This window comes from Mobula hypostoma, chromosome 25, assembly GCF_963921235.1.
Source record: "Mobula hypostoma chromosome 25, sMobHyp1.1, whole genome shotgun sequence".
Lineage (NCBI taxonomy): Eukaryota > Metazoa > Chordata > Chondrichthyes > Myliobatiformes > Myliobatidae > Mobula > Mobula hypostoma.
Genome location: NC_086121.1, coordinates 19,156,615 through 19,177,136, shown reverse-complemented (window position 1 = coordinate 19,177,136; position 20,522 = coordinate 19,156,615). Strand labels below are relative to the sequence as shown.

Here is a 20,522-nt window from a genome sequence, read left to right as displayed (position 1 = left end):
TTATTATTATTTTACTTATGCTCTAGATTGTGGGAGTTGCAGACTGCTGCCAGGTTGCCAGACAGAATTTACAAATGAAATACTCAGTGGCGGATTATAATGTCTTTGATGGTGAGTTGCTTTACCAAGCCACTTTCATGATGATACAGCTATTGGTGTTTATACAGTGTATAAATCTCTAAAAAAATGTATATATATGAAAGCTGATATGAAATTATAAGTATTACATATAATTAAGAGATCATCTGATATATATGGAGAAAGAAGCAGGTTTGTATCACAGCTGAGTTAATTCCAAATTAGAAATAATGATTTCCATTTCATCAAAACATTTCAAGCAAGTGTAAGTATTTGACATATTGTTTGTCTGGAGATTAAGATAAACAGTCAGACCTGTTGGCCCAACTGGTTTCTTTATCTGTTGGCCACAGTATTATCAATAATAATAAGACAAGTACAGGATTGTGGTACCAATAAAATTGTTATCTGGAAAAGGAGGGGAAAAAAACACCCATTTTTTTTCAATCAATTCCCTTCCAACAATTCTTCTTGCTCTTCTGTCACTGATGATAATGCCAACATGCAAGTATCACATGGTTACACACGGGCCTCTGACATACCAAGAATGATACACAAAGTAATTTGCACTGCAAGTGTAACAGTTTTGTAGTAATAACGTTAATTCTCAGCTTCTTGTCGTGTCTTTCACATGCATTCAATTTCTTGTCTCTTAAGCTTCTGACAATTGCTAGTCACTGGAAATGCTGTTTGTATTGACTTCGTATGCATGACCTCTCTGTTCTGCCTCAGCTCTCCAGAAAAGATCAGCTTTGAAAGTGAATGGTCTCATGACATTGCTGTGACATTTTCAATCCACTCAAGATGTGGTTTCAGCAACACTTCTTCAATTCTAGTCAGTCTGTATGCTTAATGTCTTCAATGTCGATCATTCTGACCTGCTGGCAAATGCTCATTAGGAAGTGGAAGAAACAGTGGAATCAGAATTGTGTTGTGAAAGTAGTTATTATGTGGTAGCAGAAAAAAAGTAGTGAGGTAGTGTTAATGGGTTCAATTCTATTCAGAAATCTGGTGGCAGAAGGGAGGAAGCTATTCCTGAATTGTTGAGTGTGTGCCTTCGGGCTACTGTACCTCCTCCCTGATGTCAGCAATGAGAAGAGGTCATGTCATGGGTGATGGGGGTCCTTAATGATGACTGCCGCCTTTTAGCGGCATCACTCCTTAAAGATGTCCTTTTGCTAGTGCCCATGATGAAGCAGACTGGTTCAAGCTGCTCATTCATGCTGTTCATTGAAAAATTTGTCCCTATTTCTGAGCCATAAAGAAGTGCAATTTAAATCTTTATGTTGGTGGAGAAATAGAGGCTGTGTTGGTTAAAGCCTTGTGTATGCATTTGGCCGAAGGTCTGGCTGTTTTCTGATTCCGGAGCCAATTATGAATTCTGGGAAACCACCTTTGGAGACTGTGTTGCCCAGGTTCTTGAACTAGTTTATGTTGTTCATCTGGTGGTCAAGAATGGTGGTGGCTGGAACAGAGACATTTTGATGAAGTGCAGGTTGGAACAAAATCCTCTGCAATACTGAAATTGAGAAATAGAGACAAAGGGAATGAGGGGGAGGTGGGTACAGATGAAGTGCAAGCAAATGGGATGTATAATTTGGCATCACAGTTAGTACAGACATTGTAGGCTGAAGGGCCTGTTTCTGGGCTGTACTTCTTTGTTCTATCATGGTGATTCTTTGGGTCTACTGCTGAGAGAGTAAGCATTACTGTGCTGCTCCAATCTGGTCCACGTCCACATTGCATTCTGAGAGATTCTTCTTGATAAGTTTGCAATGAATCTGCTTTGTGGGTGAGGAATTAGTATTTACCATGCTCTGCAGAAGAGGAAAAACGCAGATCATTCTCTCACAGAGAGCACTGTCTCTATACCTCTTCTCTCACCATCCAGGCACCCAAGCAGTTCTTGCAGTCTTGGTGATTGAAATTGGTACAGTACATCTTGATGTGTGCTTCTATCCATTCGTGAGGACAAGTGTAGAGCAGCAATAAGTTCGCAGCGTGCCTGCACTCCGTCTGCAGTGGCCATCGAGAACTCCCAGTTGCATACCATTTCAACTCACCTTCCCATTGCCCCACTGACCTGTCGTTGGCCTCTTCTATTGCCAGGACAAAGTCAAATGTAAATCTGAAGAACAACATTTCATGTTACAGCTGGGTAGGCTGCAACCCAATGGCTTGAACACATTGTAAGGGCATGATACTACAGATGCTAGAATCTGGAGCAACACACAAGAGCTGGAAGAACTCACAGGTCAGACAGTATCTCTGAAGCCAAAAGTTGGTCACTTCCACCTATTGCTTCACAGCTTCTGCTGATATTCCCACTCTCTCCTCCCCTATCTGCCTATCACTCCTACTCACTCAGGTCCCTCTTCTTGCTAACTCTTGCTCCAACCCTTCCATCCACCTTTTTATACAGGCTATCTCCTCTCTATTTTGCAGTCTACTTTTCATTTCCCTGAATAGATGCTGAGTTCTTTCAGTTTTTGTGTGTTACTTCCACAATGCTTTTGGAGCTGAGATTTACTGTCTGCTGATGTGGTGGAGGGAGATTCCATTGTGTCCTTCAAAGGGAAGTAGATAACTATATTGAAAGGGGTATTTTACAATGCTTTGGAGAAGGTGCTACTAATTGAAATTACTGGGCTGCCCTTGTAAAGAACTGGCGAGGACACAATAAGCTGAATGTTTCCTCTGTTCTGTAACATTCCTCGATTGTGTGATATTGTTCTGCTCTTCAAGAAATGATTCCTATTTATCACTTGGTTGTGTGGAGATATCCTCATTACTTTCATCAGAAAAATTGTGTTAGCTGCAAGCAAACTTTACCCGAAAGAAATATTCCAGATTATTCAACTATCCCACCTGCTTTTCCCGTCACTGCTGCCTCTTCCATTTCTAACTTTTAAGCTACACTGATAGATTGATGTTGATATGAGAAAGGGGTTCAGTCATGTCTTGCATTTCTTTCTGCTCCAGCTTAGGTTATGGGCTCTGGTTACTGAGACATGCCATGAGCACCCTCCTATTGGTGATTTTTGTTATGAAACAAATCAATTTCTAGCTTGTTTGATGCTCTTTAAGAAATTATTTCAAATTTTTCAGAAGTCTTTCACATCATTTTAAGTAACACCCACCTTCAGCAAAAATGCATTCCAGGAAGAAGCTCCAGACTAGTATGTTAATAATGCATGAGTCAAGTTTTCTCCATATATTGTTGAATAAGACAGTGAGTAACAGGCAGAATGAAATAAAGTGAAACCCCATTTAATCTCTAGGAAGAGGTACAGTCGACGTTTCAGGCCAAGACCCTTCGTCTTCCTGGAGATGCTGCCTGGCATCTTGGCCCGAAATGTCGACTGTACCTCTTCCTAGAGATGCTGCCCGGCCTGCTGCGTTCACCAGCAACTTTAATGTGCGTTGCTTGAATTTCCTGCATCTGCAGAATTCCTCATGTGTGCCCCATTTAATCTAGGGTTTTGCCTGCATCAAGTTAATTGACTTTGAAGGGAAAGAAAAGATAATTATGGAACTCCAAGATACTGCGCAGAAAACAGCCAGAATCTGATGCTGAACAGTATCGAGTTCCTTTTGCAGGAACAATTTCTTTCGAAATATTTTGCTGGAACTCTTGATTGACTGTTTGCAGATGAAGACAGAATCAGGAATGAAAGTAGTAAGCTGAAGCTTTGTATGTGAGCGGTGACTATTTGAGGATGTCGCTGGAGAGTAATTAATTGTCTTTCTAAATGTATTCTTCAAAATATTAACCAAAATAATAGTTTTTGGATAAAAATAAAACATGACTTGGATAAAAATGTTGTGAACAAATACAGATAAGTCTATTCTTTAATAGGAAGGATTAATCAGATCTGATTTTCATCAATAACATTTGTTCAATCTCTTCTTTTTGCTGGAAGATTGGAGGGGAGCTGCATCACGGGAGAAGTTTGCAGATGCAGTGATCATAGCAACACCTGACAGACAGCACAAGGTACACAAGAGGTATTATTTCCATTATTTAGTGTAAACAAAAGGACTAGGAATACATAGCAGCTCAAGTGGAGAAGAAAGGAGTTAACCTTCTAGACTGAAGAGCTTTGCTTAGAAAATAATTCTGAAATAGCAGAAAGAAGAATGTATTTGTGTAATTAAAATAGAACATGAAAACATATTTTCGTATAATGTATATTGACACTACAGAGCAATAAAGATTGAAAAGATTAATTCCTTTGAATTATCAAAAGAAAGGAAAAAATGAGAAATACTTAGAAGATTATCTGGTAGCTGTGTAGAGCAAAATGAGTTTAGGTTTCATCTTAGCAGTTGTTCATTAGAAATGTAAAGATTTGGATATTAAAAAGAACTTTTAAGATGTGGGCAAAGTGGGAAGGAGAGCAAAGGGCATTTTGTGGTTTGGTATGCATTAAAAATTAGATGACCAGAGTGATAATGGTTGAAGGCAAAATGGGTGATAATTAGATGAGTTTTTTTTAATGAATAGTTGGTCTGGAAAATCTGTAAATTGGAATAGAAAAAGTGTTACCTGAAGTAGCTGAATTGTATTTGAATCTAAAATGTAGTGTACATTGGTGAGAAGGATAATAAATCGGGCATGATGGAAGGGCACAGCAGATTTGATGGACCGAATTGCCTAATTCTGCTCTAATGTCTTACGGTTGTATGGTCAAAATCTGAAATTATGTTACTGAACTTGCAGTGAGCTGCTTGAACAGTTCAGGAGGTTACAAAAATAGGTCAGAGTTGTCTGAAGAATGAAAGCTACATTTGACTGGAAGCTTGGAAGTTACAGTACACATGTGGATTGAATGGACTTTGCGAAGTGGTCACCATATCTGAATTTAGGTTTCTTCCAATGTACAGGAAACTCCATTGTGAACAATTTAGATAGCATGTTAAATTGAAATAAATTGAATAAGTTGCTTTTCATTTGGAAATAAAATTTTTAAATTTTTTCTTGCGCATCGAGTGCTGGTCTTTTATTTTCCTTTTCTGTTTTTTCTTTAATTGGGTTCATTTGAGTTTCTTTTATTCTTTGATAATAAATGAACATTAAATCGAAGTTTCAGACTGGACAATGGACAGGGATAGGAAATATAACAAATGTTGCCTCCATTGTCTTTTCGTGAAAAGGTACTGCCGAAAGGCGGGGGGGTACTCAATTTCTGATTGAGGAATGGACTAGAGTGTTGTGCTTGGAACATAATGGTAGAAAGAAAGCTGTGTTTGCTGGAGACATCACGCTGGAGGTGCTAGCCATATCAGAGAATTTTCCATAAGATATGGAGGTTGAAGATGAAGATTTCCCTTCTTTATTCCAATTTTCCAGCAGCTTCAATATTTTTGCTTTTACTATTTGAGGACTTTCTCCTCTTAATCTTTGCATATTGAGGCCAAATGTAGCATTTGTTTTGAAACCATGCTAGTGATTGTAGTTGGATCGTAGACTTGACCTGTATGGCTCTGTTACTCTCTAATCTAAGCAGCTAAGTCATCAGGAAGGTTAAATGTTTGTACATTAATGGCATCAGAGGGCTGGTCACAAAGATTGAAATTGTTTTCATTTTCTTATATAGTCCTTGTTTGAAATTAGTTGTGACCATATTTTTAACAAATGGTTTGTACCTTAAGTTATTGTTTGTTAACTGAAACCCATTTGCTGAAATATTATATCATTTAAATCAACAGGAACCAGCAGTGGCATTTGCAGAAAAGGGCTACCACATCCTGCTGGAGAAACCCATGGCTGTAGGTCTTTAATATTTTATTACTATAGACTTGTATTTATGATACAGCAAAATGCAGTTCTGTTAAATAAAGAGAGTTTGTGTCGTAGTTTACATGCCCAAACTTAATCCAAATTTCTATATATGGGAAATTTTAAAGTGAAGTGATTGTGTCAGTCATTGGTTCTGTTCCAAGAATTAATTGAATATAAACAAGTTTTCCTGTAATTTCCATGTAGTGTTTTCTGATCTCAGCCAAGTGGGTGAGAGTGTGAGATGCAGACTGTGTCAGCTTTAATCAATATAGAATGTTTGCCTCCCAGCAAGAACAAAGAAGTTTTGCATAGAGTTGGGACTAGTGTCACCTTTGTCTTTACACTTGGAAGTATGTTGTAAAAAGTCATAAGTAAACAATGTGGGGACAGACCATTTAGATATAAAAATGAGTACTGAGCCAGATTTATTTATTTAATTGCCAGCCATGGATTACTGATACTAAAAACAATTATGAAACAAAATCAAGACCAGACCCCAGTGACTGGAGACAACAAAAGCTGATAAAAACAGAGAAAGAAAAATGAATATGTAAACTTGGAAAGCGTGTCAAAATTAAAACAAAGTATATATTTATTTTGGAAAGAAAAGGTTGATCAGGGGTTCCATAAATATATTTACTATAACTGAAAACAAGGAAATGGTTGCCATGTTGAGTATTTTTGCTAGTACAGTATTTACATTAGAGGACAATAGCAGCATCTGGACGCCTCTAAGAAGGTACTATTGAATCTGGGACAAGGATCCATTCAAAAAAAATTCTAAATACAGTACTGATTTTGGAAAAAGTAATTGCAGTAAAAGGTGACAGATCCTCAAAACCAGATGGTTTCCAACTTGGGATTTTAACGACTAAACATTGCACATCTTCAAATATAATCTTGTGAAATTCCATCTATTCAAGAACCTGCCCTTTAAATTCTCCTCTTCAGAAAAGAAAAGAAACAACATCTGACAATGAATGAATGAATGAAAGACCAATTAATTTAACACCTGGCAAAGGACTAAGGAAAGAGTTTGAAACCACTTGGGGAAAATTTCTATTGATCAGAGAAAGCTTAAGATTTAAGATGGCAGCAACAAAGAAAACTACTAAATTCTGTTAGTAATGATCACTGCTAACAATGGAGAGGTGAGCGCAGGTGAGAAGTTGCCAAGGAAATCAGAGGGAAACGGTGGCAGAGGTGGAAGCGCGGGGAAGCATGACAAGGCAGGTGAAGGCCGAGGCGGGGTTGAAGCAGAGTCAAGCAGTGTTGTGTCCCCAAGAGTGAGGAGAGTCCCGATTTCCAGTCGACTTAAGTGCTGGTCTGAATTGGAAGGGTCGGGAATGGACTGAATTTTGGCAGCAGGGTTCAGGCCCCAGAGAGGTCCGAGAGCGAGGAGGAACAACCCGATGTTTGGATGATTTAAGCGCCAGGTCAGTTTGAAAAGGTTAGGGTGTTGGGACCGGAGGCCAAGGGCGAGTTCTGTTCAGTTCTGCTTGTTGTTCTGCGAAGTTTACTCAGCTCCGTGCTGAAGTGAAGCAGTGGCCTGCTCCGGCTGCAGTGATGCCTGACTTTGCATCTGTGGTCTCGCAATTTTTACTTGGCTTTGTGATGAACTGAGGCTGTGCCCTTCTCCAACTGCAGTGATGCCTGGCTTTGTGTGTTTCGTAAAACTTCAGTTTTGTAGCCCTTTGCTTACCTTTATTGTTTGCATGATTTGTCTTTTTTTTCTCTCCGTGCATTGTGTGTTTGACAATCTTTTCTTTAATGGGTTCTTTTGAGGTTTCTTTATTTCGTGACTGCCTGTAAGAAGACTAATCTCAAGTTGTACAAAGTAAACATACTTTGATAATAAATATACTTTGAAAGATGGTACAGATATTTAACAAGTAGATCAGACTTGACAAACCTGTTTGAATTCTATGGAGGAAATTTTCTATAGATGTTATTTAAAAGACATTTGGTAAAGTTCCATATTGTAATGATAAGTTATAGTTGAGGTTGATAGGATTGTATACAATCATAAACACAAAATACTCTGCAGATTCTGGGGTCAAAGCAACACTCACAACACACTGGAGGAACTCAGCAGGCCAGGCAGTATCGGTGGAAACGAACAGTCAACGTTTTGGGCCGGAACCCTTTGTCAGGACTGTAGGGGGAAGGGGCAGAGGCCCTATAAAGAAGGTGGGGGGAGGGAGGAGGCTGGAAGGTTCCAGGTGAAAAACCAGTAAGGGGAAAGATAAAGGGGTGGGGGAGGGGAAGCAGGGAGGTGGTAGGCAGGAAAGGTGAGGAAAGAATAGGGGAAAACACAGTGGGTAGTAGAAGGAGGCGGAACCAAGAGGGAGGTGGTAGGCAGCTGGGGGAGGGGGCAGAGTGACATAGGGATAGGGGAAGGGAGGGGGAGGGAATTACCGGAAGTTGGAGAATTCAATGTTCATGCCAAGGGGCCGGAGACTACCCAGACGGTATACGATTGTAGACAAACTTGAGCTTGGAAATTGACTGAAGGGAAGGAAATTATACTTTGGATGATGTGTCTAGTGATGTTCAGAAGTGGTCTGTTTTAGTTGTAACAATGTACACTACTCATAAATGATCTTATAAATGAAAAACTATCTTATGACAATAACACAAAGATGGGTAGAATGGAAAGCTGGTGACACATTTGAACTTTCAGAAGACTTTGGATAATGTGCCATACAAGAGATTATTTAAAAATAAGTGGGCATGGAATTATGGGTAGTATGCCAGCTGGTTAAAGAAGAAAGTCTGGATATTTGAGTTGAGACACTAACTGCAGGGATTGTGGTAGGTTCCAGCTGTTCAAATAATAGATCAATGATTTGGATAAGGGGAGCAAATGTAATATTCCCAAATCACTTACAAATTTTCCATAAAATTCTTTCATTTTGGGACCATTTTTTTTGTAACTGATCTCTTTTCATTACACCATATTATATCTGAAATAGATATAGGAAGAATAGAATAAAAGTATTGCTGGGGAGTCCCGGTGTAGGGGTTGAATCTAAAAATTAGGGTAGGGACAGACCTTTTAAGAATGAAGTACGTAGAAATTTGGAACAGTACTGCAATAATGATTGGTACTAAATCAATTGTTAATTCTAAAAATTGAGGGTTTGAAGGACATTAAGCAGCTACTGTAGTGTCTGGTTTCTTCATTACACCCACATTAGGCACTAGTTCAGAAGATTACTGAAAATAATTTAAGTACTCTCACAGAAGCCTCAGGACTACAATAACAACAGGTTTCATTTATATAGAGCTATTTACATAGCACTACATTCCAAGGCACTTCATTAGAGTGAATGAAATTGAATTGACTTTATTACTTGCATCCTTCATACGAGGAGTAAAAATCTTTGTTATGTCTCTGTCTAAATGTGCAATTATAGTAATTTATAATAAATAGTATGTACAACAGGATAGTTAAAATAACATAGAAATACAGTTGTGTCTGCATGAATTAATCAGTCTGATGGCCTCGTGGAAGAAGCTGTCCCGGAGTCTGTTGGTCCTGGCTTTTATGCTGTGGTACCGCTTCCCAGATGGTAACAGCTGGAGCAGTTTGTGGTTGGGGTGACTCGGGTCCCCAATGATCCTGCAGGCCCTTTTTACACACCTATCTTTGTAAATGTCCTGAATAGTGGAAAGTTTACATCTACAGATGTGCTGGGCTATCCACACCACTCTCTGCAGAGACCTGCGATTGAGGGAAGTACAGTTCCCATACCAGGCAGCGATGCAGCCAATCAGGATGCTCTCAATTGTGCCCCTATAAAAAGTTCTTAGAATTTGGGGGCCCATACCAAACTACTTCAACCACCTGAGGTAAAAGAGGTGCTGTTGTGCCTTTTTCACCGCACAGCCGGTATGTACAGACCACGTACCACTTGAGATCATTGGTGATGTTTATGCCAAGGATCTTAAAGCTGTTCACCCCCTTAACCCCAGATCCATTGATGTTAGCAAGCAGAAGGGAAAAAATGATCAATGCAAAATCTTGGTGGAAAAAATACAGTTACAGGTGCAAAAAGACTTTTTTGATAGGAAACCATTACAATATTGCCAGCTCAAGACATTCAACAGATTCATTACATTTCTCTTCAAAGACTGAAAGATTCGAAATACATTTATTGTCAAAGTATGTATGCAGTATACAACCCTGAGATTCACCTTTCCACAGACAGTCATGAAACAAAGAAACACTGTGGAATCCATTCTAAGAAAACATTAAACATCCAATGTGTAAGTAAAAGAACAAATTGCACAAATGGCAAAAAAAAACAAGCAAAAAACGCAGAATATAAAACATCAAACCACAGAGTCATTGAAACAGTCTAGGAATGTTCAGTTTAGTTCAGTTCAGTTGAATTTAGTGCTGTGCTGTTCATTGAGTGCAGGCCGCAGAGCCAGTCCGCCCTGATCAAAATTGCACAAACTAGCAATAAAAAAGAGTAGCCAGAAACACATCATAACATAAACTGCAGAATCCAATCCAAAAAACGTGTCGATTAAACCTTGCCCGAGACACAAGACTCTGACAGCATTGAGCGAGAGGGAGAGAGAGTGGTCAAACACAGGCACCTTCCTCTGGGAGCAATAAGTGAGAGCAAAACGCAAGGTTGAATTGTAGCTTGCTACTTATAGATTATTATGTTGTTTGACAAGTTGTCAAAGACTTTTGCATTAACATCTAGAAGTATCTCAAGAGAACAAGAAATTTCTGTGAAATTCTTCAGTACTTTACGATCTTTCTAACCATACATTGCATTGTCTTTTTTTGAGTATGGGTCACTTAAGTTAGAGAACTGTTCACCAATCTCATGCACTATCAAGGTGAAATGATGCCACTGTGTCTTGTTATTATTATTTATTGAGACCTACACAGTTTATTTCTCGGTTTGGCTTAGATGCCAATTTAATATGGTTCTCTTTCAAGTTAGAAAGTATATTCTGACGTTTTGCTGGAGAATATTGGAATTAATGCTCATTGGCTGTAGTCAATCAATTCCATCTTGTCATGTTCTATGTCATTTGTCATTAAATTCTTGACATTAGCTATCATTCAAACACAGGCATATCCAAACACTTTGATCTAGTTACTTACCTCAGATATAATTGACCACTCTTCTTTAACAGTGAAAAGCCTCAGCATGTGAAATCCCTTCAAAAGAATAAATCACTGGGAGCCTGTTTGCTTGTCAAGTCAAAACATAATGACTAGACAACTTATCCTAGATCATCTATATTATTGAGCACAGCCTGCGTCTAATATCTCCAGTTATATAACATAGAATATTTTTCATTGTGGGTCCTTTAAAATACTGAAATGTTTATTATGATGTTTGGGTCTGATGCAAAATGATCTGCATTATATTTATATTTTTGATTCAATAAATTCAGCTAATTTATGAATAAGTATTTGGTCTCAGTGAATGAATTGAATCTTTCTTTAACCCACCAGGACCTACATTTTTTTTCTTCTGACCCTAAAGAAATCCCAGCTTGCTAAAGTAAGACAGGACCCTATTTTTGTTGCATTACTGAAGCAGTGGTACCTGACTGGATCTTGTCATGCTAGACACCCACATCTTTGACTGGCAGTTCCAAAGCTAAACAAACATGCTTAAAATCAAAAGGAACATATGGGTGGGAGTCACCAAGCCCATCCTTGTATATTCCCTGGTGGTCAGCTCAAGGGCAAAGTAGAATAAAACTGAGTGTGTGCAGTCAGTGTACCATCTGGAGAAAGGAGGAGGGAAAAAACACGTGTAAGGGATAATAATCATCCTTGATGCTTTTGAACTTGACAGTAGACCAATGAGAATTGTGAAGGCAATTTTATCAGACTTCAATTCTATTACAGAGAAATGTAATTGCCAAGTATTGGTTGGAAAATCAAGTGCTGTCTCTACTGTGGGACTGACCGTGTCAGATGGTAATACAGTTCAGAGCCTCATACATTTCCCCCAGTATCATGTGAATAAAAGATTATCAAAGGCAACATTGGATCAACAGGAATCAGATTGAGATAGAGTTTAAAAAAAAATACTGCCCAAGTTTTAATTTATTACATATATATTTCAGCATCTGTTGTGTCTTGTGTCTCTATATCCTCGGTGTTTTTGGTAAGGAGATTGATAACCTGTTTTAAAAGAAGAATATTATACCATGCAATACACAATGTATTGTTCTGTTGCTTTGGCGAAATGACATTTGGAGCTGCTGCTTCTCAAACTCCTAATCCCTATAATTTGCTGTATTAACTTGACAGATGCTTTTAAATATCGAGCTATCATCAAAGCTGGTAAAATGGTGCAGAAATTACTGGCTCTCCACTTTACCTCGTGATTTGATAGTTTGCTCTGTGTCTTATGAAGTATGAATTTATCTGATGTGGGAGTAGTAAAAACTGGGCCCTAGGTCCACAAAATACTCACACAAGCGTAGGCTAAATTTTAATATTTGGGTCATACAGGTTTAGAACATGGCATTCAATTGAACGAATGTAGTCAGATTAAATTAGTGGAGAAGGAAATGGTGAAGGGAAGAGGAGGTCAATCAATAGGAGATGAAAAATCTACAGAAATTGCCACTGGCAAAGTCCTACAGAAATGTAAGGGGGTTGAGGAGAATAAAGACCAAAATCTGTGGGGATGTGGCAGAGGAGTAAATTCATTAAAGTGACAGAGAACGGAGGCACTGGATATCCTGGCAGTGGGAGAGCAAAAGTGCTACGGAGCCTGGGTACGAATAGAAAATGCAGTCACTGAGAGTTGCTGCATTTTGGCAGAAAAATGAATAAGAATACTGCAGGTGGCACTCTGTCAGGTATTTGCAACAAACAAAAGATTGGAGACAAGAATGACAACCATGGGTTAGAACAAGAAGTGCCAAATCTGGGCAAGGAAGGAACAATTAAAGGAGAGAAGGATCTTTTGCTGAGAGCACTTTCTGTGGTTGTAATCCACTGGACAAGTGGTATCGAGGCCTGACCGTGAGACAGTACCCACCAGGATTTATGGTCAGCTGGATGAGCTATGATTGAGTTGGATGAACATTTTGAATTACATGTAACTTCAACCATTGTGGAATAAACAGAAACTTAACAATGATTCTGAATTATGAAGCAAATAAGATTCAACATGGAAATTGTGCTTTGGATGGAGTTGAGATTTTTGTGGATCCAATTAGTGAGGCCAGACTATACTATACTCCTTTAAAAAATCCCATCCAGGTCCTTAAGCAAACCAGGTGGCTTGGCATCAATTAACTTTTCTGACAAGTCATCCCAGGTATTAGTTGCCATGTAAAAATCTCCCAGTGGCATTCTAATTGAGAATATGAATAAATACAAGAATAGCTTATTTGGTTTCTCACACCTGCTGCTACCTTTAGTAAGATTGTGCCTGATCTATTACCTCGGGGCTACTTCCATGTACTAACCCTTGATTCCCTTCACATCCAAAGATCTGTTTATCAGGTCCTTGAAATTACATGTGCTACCACCTTAATCCACCTCATGTTATTTCACACCCTTCTCTGTTATTTAACTTTTTTTTGAGAATGCAGACTTCTTTTAGAGTAGAATTTCTCAAATAACTCAGTTGATTTTATTTGATTTGTTAACCAGGTGACTGTTGATGATTGTAAGGACATCATCGCAGCATGCAAGAAGCACAATGTGATGCTTGCGGTTTGTCATGTCCTGAGGTACTCACCAGCAATTTTAAAAATAAAGGTAAGTTTACTTGCAAGCTGAGTTTGGAGACATTTAACTTGTGTGAGAAAAAGGCTAGACTTAGTATCAATTAGAAAATTGATACAATTTTGCCAGAAATTTGACATTAAAACAGAAAATGCTCATTCATGCATTAACTGTGGAAGGATAAACAGTTAACTATTCAGATTGAAGACCCTTTGTCAGGTTCACTGATTGGCTCTATTTCACTGTTTGGTTCTGGACAGTGAATCTGAATAGTTAACTGTTTATCATTGCATGACCTGTTTTCTGTAGATCTGTAGAGAAAGTTGAGAGGGTGTATTTGACTTACCAACTGTTAAATTGCATGAACTCATTGTGTGCTGCGAGTCAAGGGTAACTGTTGGGCACCCTAGTTGCTAATTTGTGCATCTCCATTAATCTCTGTTTGGTTGGTAAGGTTGGATGAGATTGCCTAGTTTCAGACGTGTTGTGCTCACTGCCTGCAGAGCTATTGTTCTTCCTGTGTTCCAGTTTCTCGTCCATTTTTTTTGGAAGTAGCTGTTCTACTAACAGTTGGTCAGATCTTGTGCCTTGAGTTAGGGTGCCAATTACCCCCCACCCTGACGACTCCTATTTCCCCTTAATGCCCCCTTTGGATATGTAACCACCCGCACTGCGAATCACTGGTCTAAAGGATGCAGGCATCATGTTGAGATTTCTTGAAAGAGGTTAGAGGTTCCATTCTAGTTGTATTTGTAAGTGTTAGTGTAAATCTATTCCATGCTGTAAAGGATGAATTTAAAGCTATCCACAAAGTATTCCTTAGATTGGGAATTAGAATTTAATTGGTGTTAAGAAATCTTGAAAACATGGAACATTAATTTCTATTCAAACTGGAGAAATGAGTCCTGCCTTTGCTCCTGAAAAGATCGGGTGCGGAGCTCCAGACATTGGTCCTCAAATTTTGCTTTCTTAAAGGTGTTTTTAGGACATTCAAGTGTTTACCAAGAGATGTACAGTGGTATGCAAAAGTTTGGGCACCCCGGTCAAAATTTCTGTTACTGCGAATAGTTAAGTGAGTAGAAGATGAACTGATCTCCAAAAGTCATGAAGTTAAAGATGAAACATTCTTTTCAACATTTTAAGCAAGATTAGTGTATTATTTTTGTTTTGTACAATTTTAGAGTGAAAAAAATGAAAGGAGCACAATGCAAAAGTTTGGGCACCCCAAGAGATTTGAGCTCTCAGATAACTTTTACCAAGATCTCAGACCTTAATTAGCTTGTTAGGGCTATGGCTTGTTCACAATCATCGTTAGGAAAGGCCCGGTGATGCAAATTTCAAAGCTTTATAAATACCCTGACTCTTCAAACCTTGTCCCAACAATCAGCAGCCATGGGCTCCTCTAAGCAGCTGCCTAGCACTCTAAAAATTAAAATAAATGATGCCCACAAAGCAGGAGTAGGCTATAAGAAGATAGCAAAGTGTTTTCAGGTAGCTGTTTCCTCGGTTCGTAATGTAATTAAGAAATGACAGTTAACAGGAACGGTGGAGGTCAAGTTGAAGTCTGGAAGACCAAGAAAACTTTCCGAGAGAACTGCTCGTAGGATTGCTAGAAAGGCAAATCAAAACCCCTGTTTGACTGCAAAAGACCTTCAGGAAGATTTAGCAGACTCTGGAATGGTGGTGCACTGTTCTACTGTGCAGCAACACCTGCACAAATATGATCTTCATGGAAGAGCCATCAGAGGTAAACCTTTCCTGCATCCTCACCACAAACTTCAGCGTCAGAAGTTTGCAAAGGAACATCTTAAACAAGCCTGATGCATTTTGGAAACAAGTCCTGTGGACTGATGAAGTTAAAATAGCACTTTTTGGCCGCAATGAGCAAAGTTATGTTTGGAGAAAAAGGGGTGCAGAATTTCATGAAAAGAACACCTCTCTAACTGTTAAGCACGGGGGTGGATCAATCATGCTTTGGGCTTGTGTTGCAGCCAGTGGCACAGGGAATATTGCCCTGGTAGAGGGAAGAATGAATTCAATTAAATACCAGCAAATTCTGGAAGCAAACATCACACCATCTGTAAAAAAGCTGAAGATGAAAAGAGGATGGCTTCTACAACAGGATAATGATCCTAAACACACCTCAAAATCCACAATGGACTACCTTAAGAGGTGCAAGCTGAAGGTTTTGCCATGGCCCTCACAATCCCCTGACCTAAACATCATCGAAAAATTGTGGATAGACCTCAAAAGAGCAGCTCATGCAAGATGGCCCAAGAATCTCACAGAACTAGAAGCCTTTTGCCAGGAAGAATGGGCAGAAATCCCCCAAACAAGAATTGAAAGACTCTTAGCTGGCTACAGAAAGCATTTATAAGCTGTGATACTTGCCAAAGGGGGTGTTACTAAAGGCTGATTTATACTTGTGCGTCAACTCGATGCCATAGGTACGGTGTTGCCGCGAACCCTACGTAGAGCCTATGCGGATCCCTACGTCGTAGCCTGACGCGCACATCTCCCAAAATGTAACTGCACATCGCAGCAACACAGACCGCAACAACTGTGATTGGTCCGCTTGGTAGCATCGCATTTCCTCCAACGCTACAATAGCTTCCCATTGGCCCACTGAAGGGCAGGGAAGGAACTCTGGCTGCAATGCTTTCCGTAAAGCTTTACAGACCTCCGAAATTATGGAGCACACATTTCGCTTTTATGAAAAAAGGCGCTCGCTTTAAACTTGTTTACCCCGGGAAAGACTACCATGACCACGAAGCCTTGCACAGGCAGGTGTGTGTGCATGCGCGATGTGCCCGAATTGCAGAGTGATGCAGACACTACCAACGCACAAGTATAAATGCTCACAACGCGCGTAGGCCACTTGTGTAGGTTACAGCGTTGAGTTGACACACAAGTATAATAAATCAGTCTTAAGTACTGACCATGCTGGGTGCCCAAACTTTTGCTTCACACCCTTTTCCTGTTATTTTGAAAATGTAAAAGATGGAAATAAAAAAGAAATCTTGCTTAAAATATTAAAGAAATGTGTCATCTTTAACTTTATACCTTTTGGAAATCAGGTCACCTTTTACTAGCTTAGCTATTCACAGTAACAGAAGTTTTGACCAGAGGTGCCCAAACATTTGCATGCTGCTGTACCTATAATTTACTTTGCATACCGACAGCATCATCATGGTGAGGTGACAAGACTAGTGGTTTAGGAGGCAGAACTCTCACTTAACACAGAGGAGACCCAAGTTGGCTAATGCAATATGCACTGAGTTGACACTCTGTCATGGCACGCGCTCTCTCGCGCTCTCTCTCTCTCACTCGCTCTCTCTCTCACTCCCTCTTTCTCTCTCTTGTGGTCGCTCTTGCGCTCGCTCACTCTCAAAAAAAATTGATTTACGGGATATTGTATATAATTTGCGGGCATCAGGGAGCCACTATTAATATGCGGGAGACTCCCGGAACTTCTGGGAGAGGTGGGACGTCTGTAATTGTTCCTAGTCTGTAGGTGAGTGCTAGAATCTTGGGGGAGGGGGGGTTGTTCAGGAGTATACAGGGAGAATAAAAATAGAATTAATGTAGGATTAATGCAAAATGGGTTGTTGATGATTGGTGTAGACGTGATGAACTGAAGGGCCTATTTCTGTGCTGAACATCTGATTGGGAGTATACATAAATATTTCTATGTTATCCAAAAAATAGAGTTCTGGCATATGATGTTAGGTCAGCTCAGTGAAACTAAAAGCTGAGAGTTTCTAAATCGGTCTGAATCCCTTGGGCTAGGGAGGTAACAAAATGGACTTGATTTCTCCGACTATAATTAGTCCAATGGCTTCAATAGAAAATGTTTGATGTGTCGTCTGCTGAATATCACTGGGATTTTGTTATAAAACCTTCTGATTAAGTAGCCTGCTGAACTGTCTGTTGCTGATTCTTAGTGAATGATTCATTCTGTGAAATTTCCTTGGAATTGTACATCAGTGAACAGGTAATTGCAAAATGTTAAAAAATGCATAAGTGTGTTTTTTATAGTATTGGATACATTTCAGGGTTAGGAAAATGCAGGTAAGTTGTTATGGCTTCTTTAACTCATCAATATTTAATTATTGTACTTCACTACAATATTAGTTCCTTGAAAACATACAATATTTTTATAGTAATAATGTGCCTGAGAGCTAAAGATGCATGTTTTCCAAACTGATTAGCAGATCTGCCGTTTTATTATTTTGTGGCATTTACAACTTCCTTTGATATCCCAAGTTGAGGGTGGGATGTGTGTGTACTCCCTTACTGACATTTATGGTAAATTTATTGCAATTACATAGTGGTTTGCCCTATAATTTTTTTTTGGATTTGCTTGCATTTGACCTGATTATTCCCCACCACTTTTTTTTCTGTGTGGCACAGCAACATAGCAGTTAGCAAAACATAATTACAATACCACCAACCGGGTTTCAATTCCTGCCACTCTCTGTAAGGAATTTGTACGTTCTCCCCGTGACCCATGGATTTTCTTTGCGTGCTCTGGTTTCCTCCCACATTCTAAAGACGTGCAGGTTAGTAGGTTAATTGGTCACATGATGTAACTGGGCAGTTCAGGCTTATTGGGCTAGAAGGGTCCGCCACCGTGCTGTATCTCTAAATTAAATAAAATAATCCTTTATTTCAAAGAATAAACTGAAGCTTCTTAATGGTTAAAGATATTCAGGCCTCTGTGAATCTAGATTATGTTTGAGTACCGAATTTGGGCAGTGCCTAGAGTAGATCTTTGGCTTACTGTGCTTTGATGCAATTGTAGGAAGATTTTTTTTCTCTTTTGGCCCTCTATCTGCCAATAACAGGTTGTAACTTTGTTAGACATGCAAAAAGTCCAGGGGTATGTCCATTTGCCGAAAGCTGTATTGGTGATATTTCAGGCTTAATCAAGCAGAAATTCAAAATATTATTTGCTTCAGAGCTTACAAATGTGGGAGCAGCATTCTAAAGGTGCAAGGTTCCAGTGTCTTTTAGCTCAGTTGTTTAAAGTTGAAAGTACATATACTACACTGAGATTCATTTTGTTACATGCATTCACAGTAGAACAAAGAAATACAATAGAAACAAGAGAATCAATGAAAACTATGCTGAAGATTGACAGACAACCATTGTGTAAAAGAAGACAAATACATGCGCGCGCGCGCGCGCACACACACACACACACACACACACACACACACACCCCGCATATGAACTCAGCAGGTCAGGCAGTATCTATGGAATTGAATAAACAGTCTGTAAAAGAAGGGAAAAGACGCTAAATAAAAGGTAGGGGTGGGACAGGTGGATAGCTAGAAGGTGATAGGTGAAGCCAGGTGGGTAGGAAAGGTGAAGGGCTGGAGAGGAGAGTGGACCATAGGAGAAAGGGAAGGAGGAGGGGACCGAGGGAGGTGATAGGCAGGTGAGGAGAAGAGGTAAGAGCCCAAAGTAGGGAGTAGAAGAAGAGGGGAGGGGGAGAGAATTTTTTTTACCGGAAGGAGAAATCAATATTCATGCCTTCAAGTTGGAGGCTACCCAGATAGAAAATAAGAGTGGTGACATCGTGACTAAGGAGAAGGCCTTGGACGACATTCCGGAACAGGAATTGGAATTGGAATTAAATTGTTTAGCCACCAGGAAGTTCTGCTTTTGGCGGATGGAATGGAAGTGCTTGACAAAGCAGTCCCCAATTTACGATGGGTCTCACCAATGCAATGCCGAGGAGCACTGGACAGAATAGACAACCCCTGCAGATTCGCAAGTGAAATGTTGCCGCTCCTGGAAGAACTGTTTAGGGCCCTGAATGGAAGTGAGGAAGGAGGTGAGTGGGCAGTTGTAGCACTTTGGCCACTTGCAGGGATAAGTGCTGCAAGAGAGATTAGTGGGGAAGGACAAATGGACATGGGAATCACAGACGGAGCGATCGCTGCAGAAAATGGAGAGAGCAGGCAGGTAGATGTATTTGGTGATAGGATTTCTTTGGAGATGCCGGAAGTTGTGGAGAATGTTTGTTGGATGCAGGGGCTCATGCAGTGATAGTTAAGGACAAGAGAAACTCTATCACTGTTAAAGTGGTAGGAAGATGGGGTGAGTCTGGATGTTCAGGAAATAGAGGAGATGCGGGTGAGGGTAGCATCAATGGTGAAAGAAAAGAAGCCCTGTTCTCTAAAGATGGAAAAGAAAGCTGTATCCTGGGAACAGATGTGGTGGAGATGAAGTATTTTTACAGGAGACAGGATGGGAAGAGGAAAAGTCAAGATAACTGTGGGGATTGGTAGATTTATAAAAGGTGTTGGTCAACAGTTTGGCTCCAGAGATCGAGACAGAGAGATCAAGAAAGGTGAAGGAGGTATCAGAAATGGACCAAGTGAATTTAAGGGTAGATTAGAAGTTGGAGGCAAAGTTGATGAAATTGATGAGCTCAGCATGGGTGCATGAAGCAGCACCAATGTAGATGTCAATGTAGTGGAGAAAGAGTTGGGGAGCATTACAGGGGAATGCTTGGAAAATGGACTGCTCTATGTAGCCAACAAAAAGACAGGCACAGTGGGAGCCCATGGCTACCCCTCAGGTCTGGAGAAGGTGGGGAAAAATTCCAGAGGTTGAGGACTAGTTCTGCCAGACGGAGGAGGGTGGTGGTAGAAGGGAGCTGGTTGGTTCTTTTACTGAGAAAGAAGCAGAGAGCTTTAAGGTCTTCTTGATGGGAAATAGAAGTATATAGGGACTGGACATGCATGGTGAAAATGAGGTGGTCAGGGCCAGGGAATTGGAAGTTAGTAAGGAGATCCAGAGCGTGAGAAGTGTTGTGGATGTAGGTAGGAAGAGACTGAGCCAAAGGGGATAGAATGGTGTTGAGATATGAAGATACAAGTTTAGTGGGGCAGGAGCAGGAAGAGACAATGG

General features: G+C 39.9%; 1 protein-coding gene across 4 annotated transcripts in view; it reads left to right on the top strand.

The window, feature by feature from the left end:
- Positions 1-20,522, top strand: part of zgc:154075 (uncharacterized protein LOC556929 homolog) — a 243,784-nt gene that overhangs the window by 71,936 nt on the left and 151,326 nt on the right. For all 4 annotated transcript variants that reach the window (XM_063033371.1, XM_063033372.1, XM_063033374.1 and 1 more), the window contains 4 exons: positions 27-111; positions 4,002-4,075; positions 5,791-5,850; positions 13,524-13,631. In XM_063033371.1, coding sequence (XP_062889441.1) covers positions 27-111; positions 4,002-4,075; positions 5,791-5,850; positions 13,524-13,631 — 327 coding nt within the window. The remainder of the gene's footprint in view (positions 1-26; positions 112-4,001; positions 4,076-5,790; positions 5,851-13,523; positions 13,632-20,522) is intronic.